The sequence below is a fragment of the Danio rerio genome, chromosome 15 (assembly GCF_049306965.1).
Source record: "Danio rerio strain Tuebingen ecotype United States chromosome 15, GRCz12tu, whole genome shotgun sequence".
Lineage (NCBI taxonomy): Eukaryota > Metazoa > Chordata > Actinopteri > Cypriniformes > Danionidae > Danio > Danio rerio.
This window is the reverse complement of record NC_133190.1, coordinates 37,012,501-37,035,583: the sequence shown is the minus strand read 5'-3', so window position 1 is coordinate 37,035,583 and position 23,083 is coordinate 37,012,501. Positions and strand designations below refer to the sequence as shown.

At 34.3% G+C, this 23,083-nt stretch overlaps 1 protein-coding gene across 2 annotated transcripts in view; it reads left to right on the top strand.

Annotated features, from left to right (window-relative positions):
• Positions 1-23,083, top strand: part of agmo (alkylglycerol monooxygenase) — an 83,815-nt gene that overhangs the window by 10,499 nt on the left and 50,233 nt on the right. For both annotated transcript variants that reach the window (XR_012390432.1, NM_212883.2), the window contains exons 2-3: positions 3,463-3,593; positions 4,583-4,734. Coding sequence is in view for 1 of the 2 variants with exons in the window: in NM_212883.2 (NP_998048.2) it covers positions 3,463-3,593; positions 4,583-4,734 (283 nt within the window). In the remaining variant the exon portion in view is untranslated. The remainder of the gene's footprint in view (positions 1-3,462; positions 3,594-4,582; positions 4,735-23,083) is intronic.

Below are 23,083 nucleotides of genomic sequence, written 5' to 3'. Positions count from 1 at the left end.
TTGGTCCCAAACCACTTAGATATCACTTTTGCCTTATGACACGGTGCTCCATCATGCTGGAAAATGCATTGTTCTTAACCAAACTGTTGTTGGATTGTTGGAAGAAGTTGCTGTTGGAGATGTTCTGGTACCATTCTTTATTCATGGCTGTGTTTTTGGGCAAAGATGTGAGTGAGCCTACTCCCTTGCATGAGAAGCAACCCCACACATGACATTTACATTTACATTTAGTCATTTAGCAGACGCTTTTATCCAAAGCGACTTACAAATGAGGACAAGGAAGCAATTTACACAACTAAGAGCAACAATGAATAAGTACTAAAGGCAAGTTTCAGGTCTGTAAAGTCTAAGAAGGGAAGTATTAGTAGTATTAGTTTTTTTTTTTTTTTTTGAATGGTCACCCCACATTAGACGCGCTCCAACTCTATCTGTTTTTTAAAAGCTTCTGAAACTGCATCTCTGTTCTTTCTTAGCATTTGAGCCTTTTTAATGTTGAGGGGTTTGCCTTGTGTTTTAATTGTTATGTATGTGATGTAGGGCTTGTTTTGTTTATTATTAGTGTTCAGCACTTTGGGCATCGGTGTCTTATAAAAAATGTGCTATATATATATAAACTAACTAACATTATTATTTTGATAGATCAAGCAAGAACAAGAAGTGAAACACATTTGCAAATGCACTAGGTTTACAAATAAATAAGTGTAGACTGATGTAATGAGCCGGTTTCTAAAATTAGGCCTTTTAGTGGGTTTTAAACAAACGGAAAGCAAAAAATTGTTGTTTTCAACTAAAAATCACATTTAACAATTCACTTAACTTAATCCCATTGATTGTTATTGTATTTAAAGTCTATCAATTTATTTATTTAAATCTATATCTTCTGTAAGGGTAGTGTTCCAATAATGAAGTTCACCTTAGTCACTCTCATTAGTTGTGATGGTGTTGTAAACGCACTCCTGCCTTAAAATGCACCCCCTCTGAAATGTGCATCTATTAACTTAAATTGATAAAACAAATAATGAGAGCGACTGAGGTGAACTTCATGAATGGAACCCTACCCTTACAGAAGATGTATATTTAAATAAATAAATAAATTGACTTTAAATACAATAACCATGTGATTAAGTGAAGTGAATTGTTTAATGTGTGGTTTAGTTGAAAACAACTATAGATATTTACATTTGATGTCGCCTACCGTGTTGTTGTCTATTGGAAGGAATGCGTCAATAGAGCTGTCATTTTAATACAGGGTAGTGCTTCTTTGAAATGAATGCCGGACCAAGGTGCAGTGGAGGACTGGCCATCCAGAGCCAGAGATATGTATATATATATATTATTGGAGATTTCCCGGTGATTAGTATGCAAGTATTTTAACTAAATTATGAAAATTATTATTTGACATCACTTTTCTACATTGATGGATAAGTGACCACACAGGCATTGCTGACAAAGAGCGAGTGCTTGTGAGTATGGAAATGTATTATCCAACTCCAGAAACACACCTCCTCTCCCACTTTCACTTCTAATTCAAACGAAGGGAGCAATTCGTTTGTGAATGAATCTCTTATGAACAACTCGTTCACTTAGCTGACAATGATGCACGTTTCCGGCACCGCAGCATCAGATTTCGTTTGCGTTGTTTGCTGATTTTATTCCACAAAACTAGCATGAGCCTAGAATTTAGTGCAAGTTGGTGCCTTCTTGCCTTATGGTCAGTGCAGTAAGTGACTGTATTATCATCAATGACGTTACTTGTTTAGCACAAAAATTTGTAACAAAAACTTAAACTAAATCTTCCCTAGGATAATGTTCTGCCTTTGAGCTTTGTTTTTTTGTTTGTTTTTGTTGGCTCGTTGCTACATCTGTACGCAACGCAAAAATCCAGCATCTACAGATTGGCTTTAGTCTTGACTAGTGTGTTTGAATAACATTTCTCCTGGGAGCACTGTACAAATATGGAGGCCATATTGACGCATGCTCAGGGTCTGTATGTGATATGTAGTGTATATATTTATGGAAAACAACAACAATTTTATGTTTTCCTTTTGTTTAAAACCCACCAAAAAGCCTAATTAACCGGCTCATTACATCAGTCTACACTACATTAATATTCTTATAATAAATATGTTTTGAAACCTAGTGCGTTTTAAAATGCGTTTCATTTCTTGTTTTTGCTTTATCCATCAAAATAATAATCATTACGCTTTAATCAATTATGGCCCTATTTTCTTTTAAATGTCGACTAAGAATTCTAATGAAAGTCTATAAAGATTGAGGTAAAGTTGGTTTACGTTAGAACATTTGTTTAGTTACAACTTGTGACATGCTCCCTATATTGTTTACCACGCTACATTGAATATTCGGTCTGAAATCACATGCAACCATGTCTTCAAAACAACATTAGCATCATTTAATTGACTCTAAGCAATGTTGTCCCTGCAGGCACAGGGCATCAACATGTACCACAACATACCCCAACACCGTGGGAATGTTAGATTTTGTTTGGAAATGAAAATAAGGTTGTCGTCAGTCCAACCTAAAAGCAACCAAATATCAATGTCTAATCCTGTTACACCTTGACGTTGTGTGGACGTTACCACTATGACATCTATTAGATGTTGGATTTCGGTCACTTTCCAACACAACCTAAAATCAACCAAATATCAACGTAATTTGATGTCGCTATTGGACATGTCCTTAGATGCTGGCTAGGCTCTGACTTTGGTTACCTGACATAAATCTAACCTAATATTAATGTCTTAGGATGTTGTGTGCCTGCTGTGGTACTTTGATAGTTGTTGGCAGCTAATATGATTTCCCTATTTAGAATTTTAAAATAATACTTTTCTGAAATGATATTATGAAGGAGAAAGTCTGAATGTGTGAATATACAACCTACTTTATCTCAATTCCATAAAGGGGGTGCATTTTACGGCAGTGGTGTGTTTCTCTGCACAACACCGGCACTTGAACTATGTTTAAAAGTGTATACATGTTAGTGTATGGGTGCAATATGCATATGTCAGTGTACTTCTCAGTCCTACAATATTACCGGGACATTCATTCATTTTCTTCCATTACATAAATAAAAGATCAGCTGATCGCTATTAAAATTCTGGTAAACATCTACAGTATGCGTGCTTGTATACCTTGCATTGCTAGGAATTTATCCCATGACTTTGCTACAGAACCAATGCATATCCTTATGCAAACAAAGAATCACTTCATTTGCTGACAGACGCTTAGTATATTAGATTTTTATGCTTAGTTTGACATGCATTGTAGGGCTCTTACAGAAGGTCATGTGTAAAACTTATAAAGCTTAATGTTTTATAATGTAATGCTTCACTTTCTGTCTGATATACTAAAGTGTACAGTTTTACCATAATGTTTATTTAAATTACTGTAATTGTGTTATGTTGGTGTTTACTCACTGCTGAATTCATGTTTTTTGTGCTGTAGGCCACGCCATATTTCATTGGCTTGATATTATTGGAGATTGTGTTGGGCTGGTTAAAGACAGATGGCCCTCACATTAAGATCAACGACTTCATTACGTCTTTGTCCGCAGGGATGATGTCCCGTCTGCCTCAGTGAGTTCACAACAACTTCCCAATCTCATACAAAATCGAATTATTAAAATTGTTGGAAAATCCCGGAGTAGTATTTTTTTTAATAATATGTTAATAGTAATTTATAATTTGAAAGTTGTTAATATTATCAAAATTGTATTTTGTTATTTATTTATTTTTATGTGTCTGTGTGTATTTTATGTTGACTATTTTCAGGACAAAAAGGTTTATATAATTTTAATATAGCCAGTGTTGCTAAGTAAAGTTAAATAAAAATGTAATTCAATTATAAAATAAAATTGAAATAGTTAAATAAAAGTAAAGTTGAATAAAAAATAAGTAAAAAAAAGTACAATTAAATCAAATTAAACATATTTAAATAAAATAAAGGTAACTAAAATAAAGTTAAATACAAATAGTTAAATAAACATAGTTAAATAAATTAAATAAAATTAATAATTGTTAAAATAAAATACAATTAAATTAAACAAAATTAAAAAAAATATTTAACTAAAATATTTAAATTAATATTTAATTTAAAATACATTAATTAGTTTAATAAAATAAAATAAAATTAATAGTTAAATACAAATACATTTAAATAAAATAAAATACAATTAAATTAAATAAAAAAATATAATAAAATTAAAAATGTCAATAAAATGTCATTAAAAATAGTTTTAAATAAAGTAAAATGAAAATTAATAAATTAATAATTAATAAATTAAAATAATTTGGAAATAACTTTCCAAATGTCAGATTTACCTCAAATTTCTTTCAATTATTTGTACAGCGGAATCGCAAAAAAATAGACATGTCTTAAAAAACATATTTTGTTGGTAACAAAAGAGAAGATAATCCTAAACCTGACGTTGCAAAGAAGTAATTTTTTTAAAGTACAAAACTGATGTTATTTCATGTTTTACCAATGTGTTTTCCGTTAAACAGATTTCATGACATGTTTATCTGCTGGTGAGCTCCTTTCATATAACTTAATTGTTTTTCTCAAGGCTCATGATGAGAAGTGTGGAGCTGTCTGCTTATATTTATATCTGGGACAACTTCCATTTTTTGGAGCTTCCCTGGGATTCGGCTTGGACTTGGTGGCTTGCGTTTCTTGGTGTGGACATGGGATACTACTGGTTCCATCGATTCGCCCATGGTATGTGAACATCCTGCCAAATGCACTGCTAGTATATCTATGATCCAACTGCTTTAAAAGTGTTCGCTGGACGTACAAATGAAACATCGTAGCATTCCCATTTTTACAGGGCGTTTTCTTCTTGTGAACTTTTTTATGTGATTATTTAGTAATTTATTTGGTGCTTTAATCTAGTACTAATAGCATTTTTACACCTTTTAGAGTAGAAGCTATTAAAAAAGTAATCTTAAATCTATTTTTCCATACGGTTTATAGTGATATAAAAACTGCCATTAAAGTGGGTCTGACTTCTGAAGCCATACAATATGTTTTCATGGAAAACAGACCAACACTCTTGGCGTAATTCACCTGCCGTCCCTTGAAACTTGTGTCTAGGTTTGTAGGGCCTTATGAAATCATTTACTCAGGTGTTTAATAGTTCTGGATTCTGTTTTAGTAGTTAAATCTTAAAACTTGTTTTTATAATAGTTTAACATTAAAAAAAAATATATGTAAGGGTCCAATACACATTTTTTTTCCTTTTTTTTCAAAATCATTTTGTTAAAACTTAAAAAACTAATTGTGTAATCAAAAATAAAGTGTTATGTGTTTAAGTTGTTATGTTGGATGAGATGAAACATTAAGTGAGTCTCTACTGATTCTGGGTGAAAATCATAGAGTGTAAAAGTTATGAACGTAGTATCCGTGACATCAACCATAGGTTTCTGAACAACGCAATAGAAGGAACAAGTTGGTGCGACCAACCGTCGCCATTTTGTTCGCGTGTCATTGCACCGACTGAGGGATACCAAACAAGGGCAAAGAGGCAGAGAGCGTTAGCGAAGCTACAGACGCCTGCTAGCATTTTGCTTAGATGGGCTTTTCTTTGGGAGAAATGCTTAATACTTCATTACCTGCGACTCATTTGTGTTTTGACCTCATGTGCTTGGTTGTATACTACATCAATAAAGTGTTTAGTCTTTTAAAAATACTGTTGTAATACATTGAGCCACTAAACATTGTTCTTAGGACAATTTTCTACAGGGGGAAAACCCAAATTACTTCCAAACACTTAACAATATAGTCTGTGCTTGTAAATGCAAGACTAATTATGAAATGCAGGCATAACACTGTATGACAACATTTCAGATGACTGTTCTAGAGCCTACAGCTGATCAATCTGTCAGAGTCTGGAGGGTTTTACAGGTCTAAAGAAATATATAAATGATAATGATTTTTAAGTTAAACAAATACATTTACAGAGATGATAAACAGGTGTATAATTTCACTCAATTGGGAAATGGAGACAACTTGAACTGTTTGTGAGCACAAGTAAGTGCACACAGCATGCCATATTATCTGAAAATTGTAGGAAATAATTCCAAAAAGCAATTGACTGTGTAAACAAACAATAACCAAAACAAAAATAGGATGTATATGCTGAGTTCAGTGGCTAATCAGCTGGAATCAACTGAGGTGACGAGTCTGTACTTGTAAATTACAGAATTAAACAAAAAACAGGAGAGTTTCCAAAACAAAGAAATCAATATAACAAAACAATCTAACTAAACCCAAACCCACTAAACTTACTAAGCAAAGAAAAATGCTGAAACAAAACTGTAATCCTCAGCATATGCGATGCTGAAACTAAACTTTTTTTGCTGAAACTGAAACTAAACAATTTTGTTAAGAAAAAAATAAAAAACTGTAAAAGCAACTTTCTTTTTCATTGTCTTCCATGTCAAGTCAGGGTGCATATTTACTGACTCTAATAGCTGACTCTGATGGCAATATGTCAATATAAAAGTCATATATGAGTAATTCCAGCTTTACGGATATGACATTTGCAGTAAAAACTTAAAACAAATATTCACATAGAAAGTATATGTTGACATTTTATTGAAACATCAGTTAATCTATTTTCAAAACGACTAATTCATCAGAAAAATATCAATTTGTAAACATTACATTTTTTTAATAATTTGAATGAGGGAAATAAAGATGCTTTTTTTACAGCCCAAAAAATAATGTCAATCCAAAGGATAAAAGTTGGCTCTCTATAGAACAAAATCATTGTTGATTTTATTTGATTTTGCATTTATAAGGAAAAAGCTTGGTTCTGGATGTGACATGTGAAATTGACACTTGCATGACTTTGGTAAATCAAAAATATTTGTTTGAAAACATTGACAGGGACATTTTTTGGTTGTACTGTACAAGCCTAAAAAAACAAACAAAAAAAAAAAACACAAAGCGTTTTGCTATTTTTGTGAAATGTGTTTTTTATTTCCATGGCAGCATTTTCTTTTGTATGGAATTGCTCAGATACAGGTTTTTTTGTCACATAAAAGTAATCTTGGAGCTTCTTATGATTACAGTCGAACCATTGTAGTTACATGGAAAGTGTTTTAACATTTGTTTTTTTCCTGGACTTTAAACGTCTTTGGTACCATTTACGTTTTATGCTGTTTTTGAGGATGAGATGAGTGCGCTGTTGAATTTATTCTTAAATATCTTCATTTGTGTTCAGAAGACGAACGAAGGTCTCAGGGGATTGAAACAACACAAGGATGAGTAATTAAGGACAAAATCTTCTTTTTTGCTTGAACTAACTAATTTGAGGTTGAGTTGTTGTGAAAATGCTCGTGTTTCTGTGCCTTGTTAGACACGACAAGAGTTTTCCTCACATAAAACGGTGAAATGCCTGTGAAATGACTCTCAAAGCAACTCTGGAGTTCAGAAGTTCATGTGTGCATGTCATCATGCAGTGAAAGGACAGACGCTGAAAACGACACAAGTGCAACGTGTTCTTGACTATATGCCTAATAAACTAAACCCCAACAATTTTCTCAAAGTATTTTTGGGATGAGGCACAAATCATTCAGATCCAGAAATAATTCAACACCTAGCTTTTTATTCTTTAAAATAGCCTTTACAACTTTAAAAGGACAGTTCACCCAAAAATGAAAATCCTGTCATCATTTACTCTTCCTTCATTTATTCCAAAACTTTTTGAGTTATTTACTTATGTTGAATACAAACGAAGATATTTTGAAGAAAGCTGAAAACTTGTAACTATTGACTTCCTGTGTCGGGGGTAATGCAAGTTATGTAATTATATTGCTTTTCTTAGTAATGAGTAAAGTCAGAATATGTAAGTTTTTAAAAAATGTGATGCGAGTTACTTTTTAGTTGAATTAATTTGCTTTAAAAAAATAAACTGCTGAATTACAATTAAAGTATTCACGTTTAATCCTGCACTCAATGAGAGAATGCAGGAATTGACAGAAACCAAGATGACAGGCCAGAGCCTTACGTTTCTGCAGTGAAAGTATTCTCATTATTTTGAATGCATTAAAGAAAAGGAAAAGGGGATCGTCTCAATAGACTGAGATTTTACTTTACTAATAAGACAAAAAGGACAAAGGTAGCTTTAAACTTTCAATAATTTTTGAATTGCTTTAAACTTTCAACAATCTATACGACATGTATAGCTCTGGGGCCAGGAAATTATATAGAAGATAACATCAGAAGATAACATTCATTCATTCATTCTCTTTATTAATCCGGGGTCGCCACAGCGGAATGAACCGCCAACTTATCCAGCAAGTTTTCACGCAGCGGAAGCCCTTCCAGCCGCAACCCATCTCTGGGAAACATCTCTGGATAACATTCATTCATTCATTCCCTTTATTAATCCGGGGTCGCCACAGCGGAATGAACCGCCAACTTATCCAGCAAGTTTTCACGCAGCGGAAGCCCTTCCAGCCGCAACCCATCTCTGGGAAACATCCACACACACATTCACACACTACGGACAATTTAGCCTTCCCAATTCACCTGTACCGCATGTCTTTGGACTGTGGGGGAAACCGGAGCACCCGGAGGAAATCCACGTGAAGGCAGGGAGAACATGCAAACTCCACTCAGAAACGTCAACTGAGCCGAGGTTCGAACCAGCGACCTTCTTGCTGTGAGGCGACAGCACTACCTACTGCGCCTAAGCTGAACGCATTCTGCACTGTACAGGAGACACGTCACAGAGGAGGTTGATTGACAATAGTCTACAGCCAATCAGGATGCAGAACACAATGCTGTGTAAAAAAAAAAAATACAACTAGTTACATTTTGGGGGAGTAACTCAATATTGTAAAACATTACTAAAAGTAACTTTCCCCAACACTGTTGACTTGCATGATATTTGTTTTTCCTAAAATGAAAGTCAGGGGTTGCAGGTTTCCTACATTCTTCAGCATTCTTCTTCCTTTTCTGTTCTGCAGAAGAAAAACACTCATAAAGGTTTAACACCACTTGACAGTGAGTAAATAGTGAGTAAACTTTCATTTTTGAGTGAACTACCCCTTTAGGAAACATTATTTGTGTCTAAACTCATACCTTGCACATGTCAGCTTTGCTTTATTCCTACAATGGCCAGTTTAGTTTCATGAATGTTGTTTTGACCCCTGTGTCTTCAAGGATTGTGTGTCTTGCAACTTTCGAGAGCTCACATCTTGGAAAAGCGAGTAGCTGCTGACTGTTCTTGCATGATTTACCTTATACCGTATATATACCAGCTTTTTATTTTCTGTATTTCAGTAAACACATTTGAACGCAGTATTATCTGTCAGCCATCCAGATGTGGAAAATGCATCTAAAGTGAAACTCTCTCTGTCTGGCTGCGTGTATTGAAGTATCAATCTGTCAAGAAGCGTGCGATTGCAAAAGACACTTATGTTTGTGTAGCATGAGAGTTCAGGCTGAGAGCCGTGAGACATGTGTCCAAACAGAGGAGAACATTGTCACAGCTGTAATCTTTGAGCGCTGCAGTGTTTTTCTTCCTCCTTCAATCGCGGCCGTCGCATTGCCAGTAAACATTTTTTCATAACCATAGATTGTAAATCTGCATCTCAACAGTTCTGTATTGAGACATTGGATCTTGTCCTTGGAAGCAGCTCTACACTTCACATAAAGCATAATCCCTCTGCTTGGTTTACCAAAATACAACGTTACAGGCTGTTTTGTTGTCTCAAATATGCATTGCTCAATACTTTGCCCCATGTCCTCTTTTATTACACAAGTAAACATCTGCAGTGGGTCAGAAGCCAGGCCATTGACTTAGAGTGAGAAAGGTAAAAACATACTTCGGTTTTTTAGGTATGCTTACCATATGTTGCACCAATTACATCCATTTGAGATTTAATGTTGATATGATGGCAGGACATTTCTTTTTTTTTAATAGTACATCTCTGCAGACTTCACTTGAACCCCTAAATAAAGTGATGAGGTGCTTGTGGTTGTCATGTTATGTTTTACATTGTCCCGAGATCCTGCTCCGAATCGGAAATGTCATTTATGTCTAGATCTCCAGTGCCCAATTTGTACTTTTTTTCTTTTTAATTCAGAGTAAATTTTTTGTCTGGTTTTCTTTTCCATCTCTGTCCAAGATGACTTCTTTTGGATGTCGTATGATTGTAATTCATCAGTCCCAGACATAATGGCCTTTTTTTGGTAAGGATTATAGTTACTGTAGTTTAGCAGCACATCTTTGCAAGGATGCAACTGAGAGAAGAATCAGAAATCTGAAGGGATCGAATGGTTTTGGTTAAGTTTGGAAAGATTTATGAGACATTTGAGCATAACATTATATTGAAGTAATTCAAAAGAGTCATTGATAAATGATTCAAATTATAACTTATACGTAAAGTATTATCTTTTGGATATTGGTTTAGGGTTAATTTAGGTTAAATTAGACTAGGTTAAGCTTAATTTATAAATGTAATTTCTCCATAAAGTAATATCTTTGGGATAATGTGTGTGTTATACTGTACAGTATGTGTTAAATGTGACAGAAAAAGCAATGAAAATCACAAGGAATATAGGTTTTGGTTCATTTTGGAATGATTTATGAGCTGTTTGAGCATTAAATTATGTTGAACCGATTCAAAATAGTCATTGTTGATGGATTCAAGTAATTTGTCCAAAAAGTAGTATCTTTTGGATATTGTGGTATAATTCATTAAAGACCCAGTGAATAATGTTTTTGTTTTTTTGTCTTTGCATTTAACGAATAATACTGGGAGAATGTAAAAATGTGATTGATGTAGTAATGGTAATCATGTACAACGGACTTATTTGTTAGTGAATGTCATTCATGTAATTTATTTAAATGGTTCATGTAGTTTATTTATTGATGCATTTATTTATTTATTTATTTTTGTTTCATTACGATCTAACATGACTTTAGATATTGTATAGTTATAATTCATAAAAGACCCAGAGAATTTATTTTATTTATAAAAAATAATTATTTAAAATATTCCTTTAAATTGAAATAAATATGTACAGTACAGTACAAAGCTTTTAAATCTAAAGATCGATTGTAAAAGATTTTATTTATTCAATGACCAGAAACCTGTGAGCTGTCTGTCTAGACCATTGTCCATCTTTGTTTTGTGTTTTTTTTCTTCAGATTTTACTTCTGACCACTGACTTGAGAGGTCAACAGCTGGTCTTAAGGTTTAGCTAATGATCCTTGAATAGTTTTCATACTCCGTTTTGGTTCAGTTTGAGGGCAGAAGCTTTTATCTAAAGCTTCATTCTTTTGGGACTTGTAAGCTATAAATCTTTATTCTAGCATAAAAAAACATTTTAGGGGAATAGAAGGAGAAGTATGACCACTATAAAACTGTACTGACCCTAATTAGCACCATTGTAAAATCAGATTTTTGTTTTTGATCATTTTAAGAATTTCATTTTCCCCTCAGCGGGTCAAAAACATAAAGGAGAAAATCCCTTTGTGGACACTACAGGCATGCTCAGATTTGTTCAAATTGCCTGTTATATTGGTAATATAATATCTGTAGCAACCCAATTGTTACATAATTTATAACAGCCTGCTTGAATGACATACGGTGTAATAATACATTCATCCTTGAACTTAAGACCGATTCTTAAAGTAACATTTAATGTTTTTAGAAATCCACGTCCTTTATTATAATTTTCTTATTCATTCATTTAGTTATTTTTATCATGCTTATTTGATCATATACTTTAAATATATAGTTTCGCTGTTTATTCTGTTTGTCCCGAACACTGATTTTATACATTTCTATACATTTTCATTCCTCCCAAGAGGTTTATTGGTGGGAGGTGGGTAACTTTTTTTTGTTTTTTTATTAACATTTTAACAATTACAATTACATAAAGTACATTGAAACAAATTAACAGACTTTGCCCATTTGAACAATGCAATGCTAAAGAAAGAGAAAAAATTATATCCATAAGTAATTATTTATAAAAAAAAAATGGCTTTATCCCTTTATTAATCTGGGGTTGCCACAGCGGAATGAACTGCCAACCTATCCAGCATATGTTTTACGCAGCGGATGCCCTAGATTAATTGGGTTAACTTGGCAGGTTAGAGTAATTAGGCAAGTTATTGTATAGTGATGGTTTGTTCTAAAGGCTATTGAAAAAAAATTGCTTAAAGGGGGTAATAGTTTTGGCCTTAAAATGGCTTTTAAAAAATTAAAAAACTGCTTTTATTCTAGCTGAAATGAAATAAATAAGATTTTCTCCAGGAGAAAAAAATATTACCAGACAAACTTTGAAAATGTCCTTGCTCTGTTAAACATAATTTGGGAAAATAAAAATAAAATAAAACAAATAGTTGCTAATAATTCTAACTTCAACTATGTTTACATCACCGTTTCTGATTTGATAATGATTTGATGTAGCTAATATTAGTAATAAGTGCCTAAAACTCTAAACAGTAATGTAGCTTTTTTGAAGCATCTTTTGCACAGTACTGTATAATTAGAAAGAAAAGAAATTCATGTCCTCATAAATTAAAAGCCACGTTCAGCGTTTGATGTTGTCCAGGCGTCTGTGTGAGCTATTTGCATGTGTCCGTTCTGCTCTCTTCTGTCATTCCCTGTCGCATTTTTTCCACATGTTGCCTTATTTTCCAGTTGCCTGCAAACCTTTATTGCGACTCTTGTTGGTGTTTGGCCTTTCCATGTCTTCCTCTATTGCGATGCCACACTCCACTGTTGCAGCGCTGGCTTTCCGACCGCATGCTCGGTTTTGGCAACAAGGGGCAGACGAGGTTTATGGTTTAGCCCGGACTAGGTTAATGGTCTTCTGGATCTTTTTACACACCAAGACGTTTTTTTTTTTTTTTTAATCCGTAGACGGAGAAGTGCATTAAAATAGCTGCGGTCCCAAACGTGCAATATAGGAAATATGCTCAATTGCACTGTCTACAAGATGTGCTTTGGCTTTAAAATAGATATCTGATGCTGTTTTGATTGTATAGTTGATTTTTCAGTGAGTTTGCATAGGGCTACACGATATTAGAAAAATGAGATTTTACGTTGCAATATTTTTTTTGTTTTGTGATATACAGTTGATATACTAATATATTAAAGTCAGAATGATTAGCCCTATGTATATTTTTGTCCCATTAAATTTCTGTTTAACGATGAGATTTTTTTCAACACATTTCTAAACATAATTTTAAATAACTCATTTCTTTTTATCTTTGCCATGAGGACAGTACATCATATTTTACTAGATATTTTTCAAGATGCTAGAATTCAGCTTAAAGTGACATTTAAAAACTTAACGAGGTTAATTAGGTTAACTAGGCAAGTTAGAGTAATTAATTAGGCTATTCATTGTTTAACAATAGTTTGTTCTGTTGACAACTGGAAAAAGAAAACTAAAGCTCAAACGGCTAACAATATTGACCTTAAAATGTTTTTAACAAATGAAAAACTGCTTTTATTCTAGCTGAAATAAAACAAAAGACTTTCTCCAGAAGAAAAATATTATCAGAAATACTGTGAAAAAAATTGACTTCAACTATATTGCGATATGAATACAATTTCACCAGATGACTTGAATATCTATTTGGAAAGAATTTCAAATTTTAGATTGGGCTGATTCTGTAAAAGAGTGCATCTGCACAAAATGTAATCGACAATTATAGATACATTCAATAAAGTAAAAGATACGAATAAAACAGTGTTTTAATCGGTATTAAAGTTTCAAATGGTACATTTTCTTAGGCCTGAAGGCTTTTAAAATTCTCACATAGTCCCAGGCCCCAAAAAATATAATTATATTATAGTATTTTATATATAATATAAAAAAAAATTATAATCCAGACTCAACATTGCTCATGTGCTATTGATGCTAAACCAATATGTGCAATAGGTTTGAAATCTTTTTTTTTTTTTTTTTTTTGGTGGTGGTGTTGTTCGCAAATACTTTTTATTATTTCAAAACATTAATAAAAAATGCCATACTCTATTTCAGGGGTCCCCAATCCTTGGGCCAAGGACCAGTACTGGTGTGTGAATCAATTGGTACCTGGCTGTACAAGAAATTATTAATTATTTCTGTTTGAGTCTGAACGATCATTTATGTTAAGAAATGTTTTATTTTGATAAAATTATTGTATTCTTTTGGTTACATCTGTGTCGCTTGATCGACAAAATGTAACCCACAAGCAGCAAAATGATTAAGAAACAGCTACAGACATCTTTGGAAAGTTTCCTTGCTATGCGGAAACAGCCCAGTGAAGGATCCACAAACTGCCAATGAATGAATCGCAACCCATTTGTCAACAAATCAGTTGAATACATCAGGTCTGTGCAAGAATATCAACTGCTGTATATCGCAAATTGTGGCGGCCTTGTTCACATATTGTGTCTTTTCCGTCCAACTTTTAAGTTCATTATTTCCAATTGAGGCATGTGGCTTGTCCGCGCTCGAGCCTTCTAGGTGCATCCAGTTAATCTTCAGAATGACAACAACTGACCGATTAGCTTCATATTTCGCATGGAATATACACACTTCAGTTGTCTAATTATCTCAGACAAACACTGCAATGCTTTTTTTTCTCCAAAAATGAAAGTTGTATCAGAGTTGCAGCAATGTTTTTTCAGCTTGTATTAACCTAGCAGTCTACGTACAAACAGGCCCCGCCCCCCTCCGGTCCGCGGTAAAATTGTCAAGCATTGACCGGTCCACGGAGATAAAAAGGTTGGGGACCACTACACTTTTTCTAACCAAACACCAACCAAAAAACACCCATTCCATATCTGACAGAGCTATAAAAATATATGCAAAAATAATAATTATAATAGTAATAAAATGAACCAAATCTTAGTTGCTTTTACACCATTTGCTCAGTGAGTTTTACAAGTGTACGGTTGGTAAACACGATCATACGCAATCAGTGGCACCAGTAAGATGAGATGTGGCCGGTTTGCTGACAGCAGTGGTAGGTCTGTTTGCTCTTGTGCACGCACGCAGACCAACTGTGATTCTGGTCCCCATATGCTCTTTCCAAAAAGCTCCACCAAAACCTCAGCTCAACCCTCAGCTCAGGAACCCAATGGGCTTTTGACAGGAAGGCCACGGTGGCTGCTGCTGCATTGGGGCTTCATCAAGTTAGTCTTTCATTTCTCTGTCTCATGAGTCATGAGCAATGAAAGATGTATGGTGGGCTCCAGAAGTCTAAGACCACATTGAAAAGCTGGGATGTGGAATCTGCTGTTAATAAACCTGGAAATAAGATTTTGGGCTATATATTTTTTCATATTATTTTATATTTTCATAGACATGCTCTGTATGTTCAGTATATAATTAAAAATATATATATTTTTGAATACTGACCTGAGGCCTTTTTTAATACAGACGGTTATTTTTGAAGTGAAGGCACTACAATAAAGTTAAAGAGTAAAGGTCTGTTTGCACCTAGCAGAATAGTCCCTTATTTTTCAAGGGACCTTTTTTTTATCAAATGTCAGCACTGGGAAATACAACAAGCATGATAGCTAAAAATATAAAGAATATATTTGCATCCACACTGACAAATAATAAAAATCTGTTGTTTTTTTATTAATTTATACTTTTCAGCATTATTCCCACAATATGTCGCAAAAGTTCACGATAATGGTACATGCAGTATCTTTGTCACAGAGAGATGCAATTAGTTAAATATATATTTTTGTGCAAAGCATTTGAGTGGTGCATGCATAGGTTATCTAAATCTGATGAATCAGATAGGATCTTTTCTATCTTCTTACCTAGATTTAGAGCTAAAAATAAATGCTGATGGTAAGAGACAAAAGGCAATGAGAATCAGATTTCCATCGAGCATTTCAGTCATTCGTGGTGATTTAATGTCTAAATGTTTGCACCTTGACGTTTTTTTTTTTTTTTTTTTTTTAATAATGTTAGAAAAATATCTGTCAACTGTTTATTTTACCTTAATGAATTTCATTTTGAAATAATTTTTTTAATTGCCAAAAATGTAGTGTTTTTATTAGGTTTTTTCTTAAGAAATATAATTATCACAACAATCAACTAAAACATTGCATATTTTATCATGCAGCTTTTGCTACTAGTGCATCTGACCATTTATTCATTCATTCATTAATTCATTCATTCATTTTCTTGTCGGCTTAGTCCCTTTATTAATCCGGTGTTGCCACAGCGGAATGAACCGCCAACTTATCCAACATGTTTTCAACATGTTTTCAACATGTTTCAACATGTTTCAACATGTTTCCATCTGCAACCCATCTCTGGAAAACATGCATGTCTTTGGACTGTGGGAGAAACCCGAGCACCCAGAGGAAACCCACGCGAACGCAGGGAGAACATGCAAACTCCACACAGAAACGCCAACTAATACTGCTAATGCTAATCTTTACTAAAATTTATTAATCTAATGAAACAAATTTTGCGATCGCAGTTAGTGTAGTCGAATTAAACGTTACAATACTCCACCCCCAACTTTCAAAGGATGCAAAACAAACATACTGAAACTAGCTCTAAATACCTGAGGAGGTTTTATTTTTTTTACTTTAAATTACTTTAAATTACTTTAAGTTTGGCTTTCGTAACTTCCATGTTTTTATCAATCTTTCTCGTTGTATAACCAACTGTTTCTAGATCATTATCTTTATATAATCTTCAAAATGAAGCCTTAACATCAAGAGAGCTTCTCCAGAATGTTATCTGTATCTTTAAATTGCACGAGTCTTTATATTTAAATGTATTCTGAATATCTGTCAGTGTTTTATCATTTATTAGCTGAGAAAAAATATTCTGAAAGTGATTTCAACAATATTGTTTTTCTACATCTTTATTATTATACTGTAGATGCGGTCTGAACTCGTTTTTTTTTTTTTTTTTTTGCGATAACGATTTTTTTATCTTTATCGTTATCTTTACAGTTGTCATGCTTGGTGCAAACGTCCCTTAAGATAAAGTTCGCTTTAGATAAAAAAGTGAAGTTCGCTGTTTAATGTTAGGCAAATGTACTTGATTAAACTACAAAGTAATAGAGATTCTATAAAATCAACTTGCCACATGTCTCATGAAGCTCCAAATTTGGACATGATATCATAAAGAATTGACTTCAAATTTGCTAAAAGAATTTAAAATACAAATGCCAGTGGTAACACAATGTCCAATTTCAAAACATTTTTCACAAGACAAAAGCTTTACGAATGAGTTTTCTGAACGGCACTGACAGGCTAACAAACTAAACCAATGAAACGTTGAAATAAATGAGGACAAACGAAAAGGAAATGAAGATCCTGCAATGTTTCAGGCAAACAATTTCAAATGAAGCACAAGATGATCTTTGGACCGGTCTCAAACATCGTGCTGGAGATCACATTTGTGGTTTCTTCAAAAGAGACAAACCAAAAATGATGAAATTATGTTTGTTTGGATTTTTAATCAGACTGTTATTGTAAATTTCATTCCAGAAATGTGTTTTAATTAGATGTGAGCACATTTTTTTCACTCTTTTATTAAATAAATACTTCATTGGATCCACAAAAGTCTCTGAAGATTGATTTTTCTAGAGTAATTCTCATAGGTTGGAGTGCTTCTGATGGCAGACTCGCTTAAATAACCTTGGTTTTGGTGATTAGTTTGGCCTAAGGTTGCATTCTGTTCCTCATAGATGTGTAGCATGACGTCTTTAGATTAATTGCAAGTCCTGCAGGTCTTTGGATCCGGAGACCCACTCGTAAGCCCAACTTTTGTAAAGCAACATGCAATTCAGGTCCCCAATTCCCTCTCCTTTTCATTCACCAGAGTCACATAAAGGCATTTGAATAATGATTCTTTGGGAAACTTTTGCTCGTTTTGTAGGAGGATATTGTCTGGGTGTTTTTAAGACACATTTTTATTTGATGTAACATACAGCTGAAGTGTCATATTGTGTCATTCTTTGAGGTTTGGTTGGGGTTACATGTTATAGGTTTAGACAAGGGTCATAAAGCCAGAGAGAAACTATAAACAAGTTCTGGAAGGCAGTACGTAATGCTACATTCTTTATCACCTCACCCCTTTCATTGTTTTACAGTAGGAAAGGTGTTTATGGTACTTTGTAAGCCAAAAGTAAACTTTAATCGTATTAGAAATGGCATTTTGTAGCTGTCATCATTAGGACAAAATGAGTTTAAAAAGTGAGAATACTAGAGATGTTCTGCTTGCATCAAATCCAATCCAACTAGCGCTGGATGATATTGGAAAAAAATCTGACATTGCAATATTTTTATGCAATACAAATTGCGATAAAAGGGGCAGCACAGTGACTCAATGGTTAGCACTGTCACCTCACAGCAAGAAAGTCACTAGTTTGAGTTCTGGCTGGGCCAGTTGTCATTTCTGTGTGCATGTTCTCTCGGGTTTCCTCTGAGTACTCCATTTTCACCCACTATCCAAAGTCTTGTGCTATAGGTAGATTGGATGAACTGAATTATAGTGTTTAAGTGTGTGTGAATGTATAGGTGTTTCCCAGAACTGGGTTGCAGCTGGAAGGGCATTTGCTGCGTAAAACATATGCTGGAATAGTTGGTGGTTTGTTCCACTGTGGTGACTCCTGTTAAACAAAGGACTTAGCTTGAAGGTAAATGAAAGAAACAATGAATGAATATTGCAATATATGTACATACTGTACAATTTCACCAGATGGCTTGAATAGTGCTATTTGGAAATAATGTATTTATTTTGATTAATTAGGATGTTTCCGTAGGGGAGCAATTCATGCATGAAGTGTAAAAAAACAAATTACAAGCATAGATAGATGCAATAGAGCAAATATAAAAGTGAAATAAACAGTGCTTTATGGTTTTCAGGACAATCAAATTGTGTTCAGGAACAGAAATTGAAAAAAACAAATGTAATATAGAATAGCATTACAAAGACTTTACTGTTCAAATAGTTCAATAAAATGATTTTATATTAAAGTTGTAAATGATAAAATTGCTTGTGATCTAATGCTTTAAACTAGCTTAATCAAATTCTTAGCTTAATACTAATAAGACCAAAGTAATAATTGTTGATTTTTAGCAGTCATCCTCAACAAGGCATGCCAGTGATAATACAGGAGTCAGCAATTGCGATTGTTTCATCATATACAGTAGGTAGCTGGGTGTATATCTGAATAACAAGCTCGATTGGTCTAAAAATACAATTCAGGTGTATAAGAAGTGTCAGAGTCGCATTCATTTATTAAGAAGATTGAGGTCCTTTGGTGTGTGTCAGACACTGTTAAAGACTTTTATGATTCTGTGGTGTCTTCTGTTATTGTGTATGCTGAAACTTGCTGGGGAGGGGGAATGTTGGAGAAGGAGAAAAAACGAATTAAATAAGCTTATAAAAAGGTCTAACCACCAGGGCTGGACATTTAGACCCGCCAACCCTCCAAATGCGGGTAGATTTCAGCGGTGGCGGGTAAGACAGACACTCCCACTCACCACTTTGGCTGGTTAAGAGAATTTTTCCCGGATAATAATTCTCAAAAGTAGGGTTTGACAGTAAGGATGGGCAGCTGAATAAGATCCAAAATTTTATGTTCATATAATTATTAGTCACCTGTTTCTAAATGCTCTGTCTCTAAAAGTGAGGGGGATGTATCCCCCTCATTCCCCCAGTTGCTATACCTCTGTGAAGTGTAACTAGAGAAGCCGAGTACGAGCGCAGAGGAAGCCAATCCGAAGTGGATAAATAAATGAACAGGTTTGTCTGTAACTGATAGAGCATGCCACAAGAAAACAATTCCAGAGATGATTTTCTTTATTATTTGTAGTGCAAACACTTAGTTTATTGCTGATGAGTGTATATATGATACAATAAATCAGTAAAGATCAATGGGAATCTGGCTCACTTGTCCTAAACACCCAGAATGCATTGCGCTTTTATGACACATTCCCATTCTCTATTGTCTTAATCGTATTAAAATCAGAGTATTGGTGTCCATTTAAATCAATAGTCAGTATTGGGACAAAATCAGTAAAAATTGCACAGATAAGGGCTGTACAGTATGTTACAGAACTTTGATTTAATTTTCTTCTTTGTAACCGGATTTAGAAAAAACTAAATTAAGCAACTTTTTTTTCTGGTAGCAAAGTCACATGTGTTTGCATATGCGAACGCTCAATATCAGGTTCAGGATACAGTAGTGGCACACGTTTAGCATTTACGCAGACGGCGGCAGTTGTCAAGACAAACAGATCACGTCAACAGCGCTGCGGGCCGTCCCAGAGGAGGCCGAGACTGGATGTTATTGTTTTCAAAAGGAATCCTCTAGGTGGAAGGCGGCGGGGTTTAACCCCAGGCCACAGGGGCTTCATAAATCTTCTCCTGCCTCTGGAAGTCCCCGGCCGCGCAGGTTGGAGGGCGTACAAAAGAATCGAAGCGGCCAGGATGTGGAGCCAGGGCTCAAAACGAGCGCCCCCGGGACCCTGCAATAATATCAACAATGTCCAGCAAATCAGCCACTTGTGTTTGTAGGCGAGCGTGTGTGTTTTGGACGAGGCAGTCTGAGGGATGTCTCTCTGTGTTGGAGATATCGTCCTTCAGGATAGGAGTCTGGCTCTAACATATGCATTTTAAGTAAATCTATTACAGCTGATGGAAATGAAATAAAATGCCCAATCAGAGGCATTGCATTTAGATCTGCTTATTAAATTTATGTTGGTGCTTTTGCAGTGTTGAGCATTTTAATAAATTCAGTGCTGATCAGGGAGTTTAGGCAAGTTCTTTTTAAAAATGTTGTTACATTCAAATTTGACACAAACATGAACACAAAGAGGATGTAGTTATAGAAGCATAATTTTTGATATGACTCTGAAAATGTTATTGTGGCGAGTGAGACGGGGTCGAAAGCCGTGAGGGCATGCGAGGTAGTTACGTGAGTGAGATAATCAGGGACACCTGGACGCTTCACCTGCCTCGCACACCCTCACTGCTCTTGGCCCCGTCTCATTGCCACAGTTATATTCTAAATAATTCATTCATTAATTTTCCTTTGGCTTATTCCCTTGTATATCAGAGGTCGCCACAGTGGAATGATGTGTTTTACGTAGCGGATGCCCTTCCAGCTGCAACCCAGTACTGGGAAACACCCATACACTGTCACATTCACACACACACACTCATACACTGCAGCCAATTTAGTTCATCCAATTCACCTTTACTGCATGTCTTTGGACTGTGGGGGAAACCGGAGCACCCGGAGGAAACCTGTGTGAACACAGGGAGAACATGCAAACTCCACACAGAAATGTCAACTGGGCCAGCTGGGACTTCAACCAGTGACCTTCTTGCTGTGAGGCGACAGTGCTAACCACTGTGCCACTGTGCTGCCCATAGTTAATAATATTTATAAATCATATTTATAATTTTATAATTTATATTTGTTACAAATAATATTTGTTTATTCTTATAATCATAGTAATGTATTTATGTACTTTTTGTTTGCATTTAAATTTCAGTCAAAAATTTTTATATTTGTTTTCATTGAATTTGTATTTATTGTACTGTTCTACTGTAATATTTGTTTATTATAATCAGATGTTTGCATTTGAATCTTAATCAGTTAAGATGATCCTTAAAGGTGCAGTATGTTAGTTTGACACACAGTGGTTAAACTAGGTAATGCATTCCTGGATCTAAGCAAACGCAAGAGCAGGTTGCCAGATTGAGAACCAACAGGAGAGAGTCTGACGATCCAGCCTAAAGGCTGATTTAAATCATGTTCTGTATAAAAGCAATGACATGTGATAGAAGGAATATTTCCCATATTAAAATGAGTTTTTGGTCCAACCCACACCTGAAATTGATATATTAGAATAAGCTTCTATTTCTTGCAGCTGAACAACAGAAAACTGACAATGATCACCTCAGGTACACCTCATGTGTTTTATTCAGTGTTAAATGCTAATAATGTGAGTTTGAATGCCATTTTACATCTGTAATATGCCATACCTCTGAAAGCAGCAGCAATTAACATGAGATATTGAAAATAAAATAAATTGTTCGAAACATTCTTGTTTTTCGGAAAAACAAGAATGTTCACTTAGCATGTTTCTTAAATATCTGCGAACATAGTATTTATATGCTTTAGAAGCATAATACTTACATAAACTTTAAATTGCTTACAGCACCTTTAATAAAATTTTGTATTAAATATTTTTTTAATTATTAATTGTTAGTGTATTCAATTGTAATTTATATTAATATTATTTGTTTTGTTATAATGTGTCTATTTTAATTAACTTGTAATTACTTTTATATAAATAAGTCAATAATTCTTTATTTTTTTTAAAAAAATTTTATTTTCTTGTAGCTGGTTTGAAAAATCCTGACTCGACCAATGCAAAAGCTATAATTTTACCCAAATTTGCAATGCAGAATAAAGGTATTAAGATTGAAAAGGTCAGTGTATAGCAAATAACACTAGGAAAAAAAGTTTGCAGTTTTCTTGCATTGTCCATTCAGGCTGTACTGTATATACATTTAGTGCAAACAGTGTAATCTGTGTTGGAATGTTTAATCAATTCCATGAGTGTTCAATAAAAAGGTCAGGAGAAGTTTTTCAATGTCAAACATATTAGGAGTTTATTGGATACAAATGAATAATTTGATTCACAGAATTCTGTTATCCTCAATGCAGTGCAAAAGTTACATTCAGGAGGTGTGCAAAAGTTTTAATTTCCTGACTTCAACTTATATAGGCAGCTATTAACAGGTGGAGTTTAGTGAAATTCGTCACTTGTCAATCATTCTCCAGTCCTCTATTGGCCGCACCCATACATGCATCGTCTTTTTCTATGAATTCTCTGAACTGCATGAAAAGCCTTTCTCAACTGCACATATTCTGCACATACTCTGCAAGTTTAGCTGCAGAGCTCAAGTTAATTTTAGACAATCAAGCCTTTGCATTTCTATCAGCTTCATCCACTTCTGCAAAAAAGCTTCATTAGTATGCAAAGCATATCACACTCAACAGAAGTTCAGTTAATATGTCACCTTTAAGCAATACAAATAC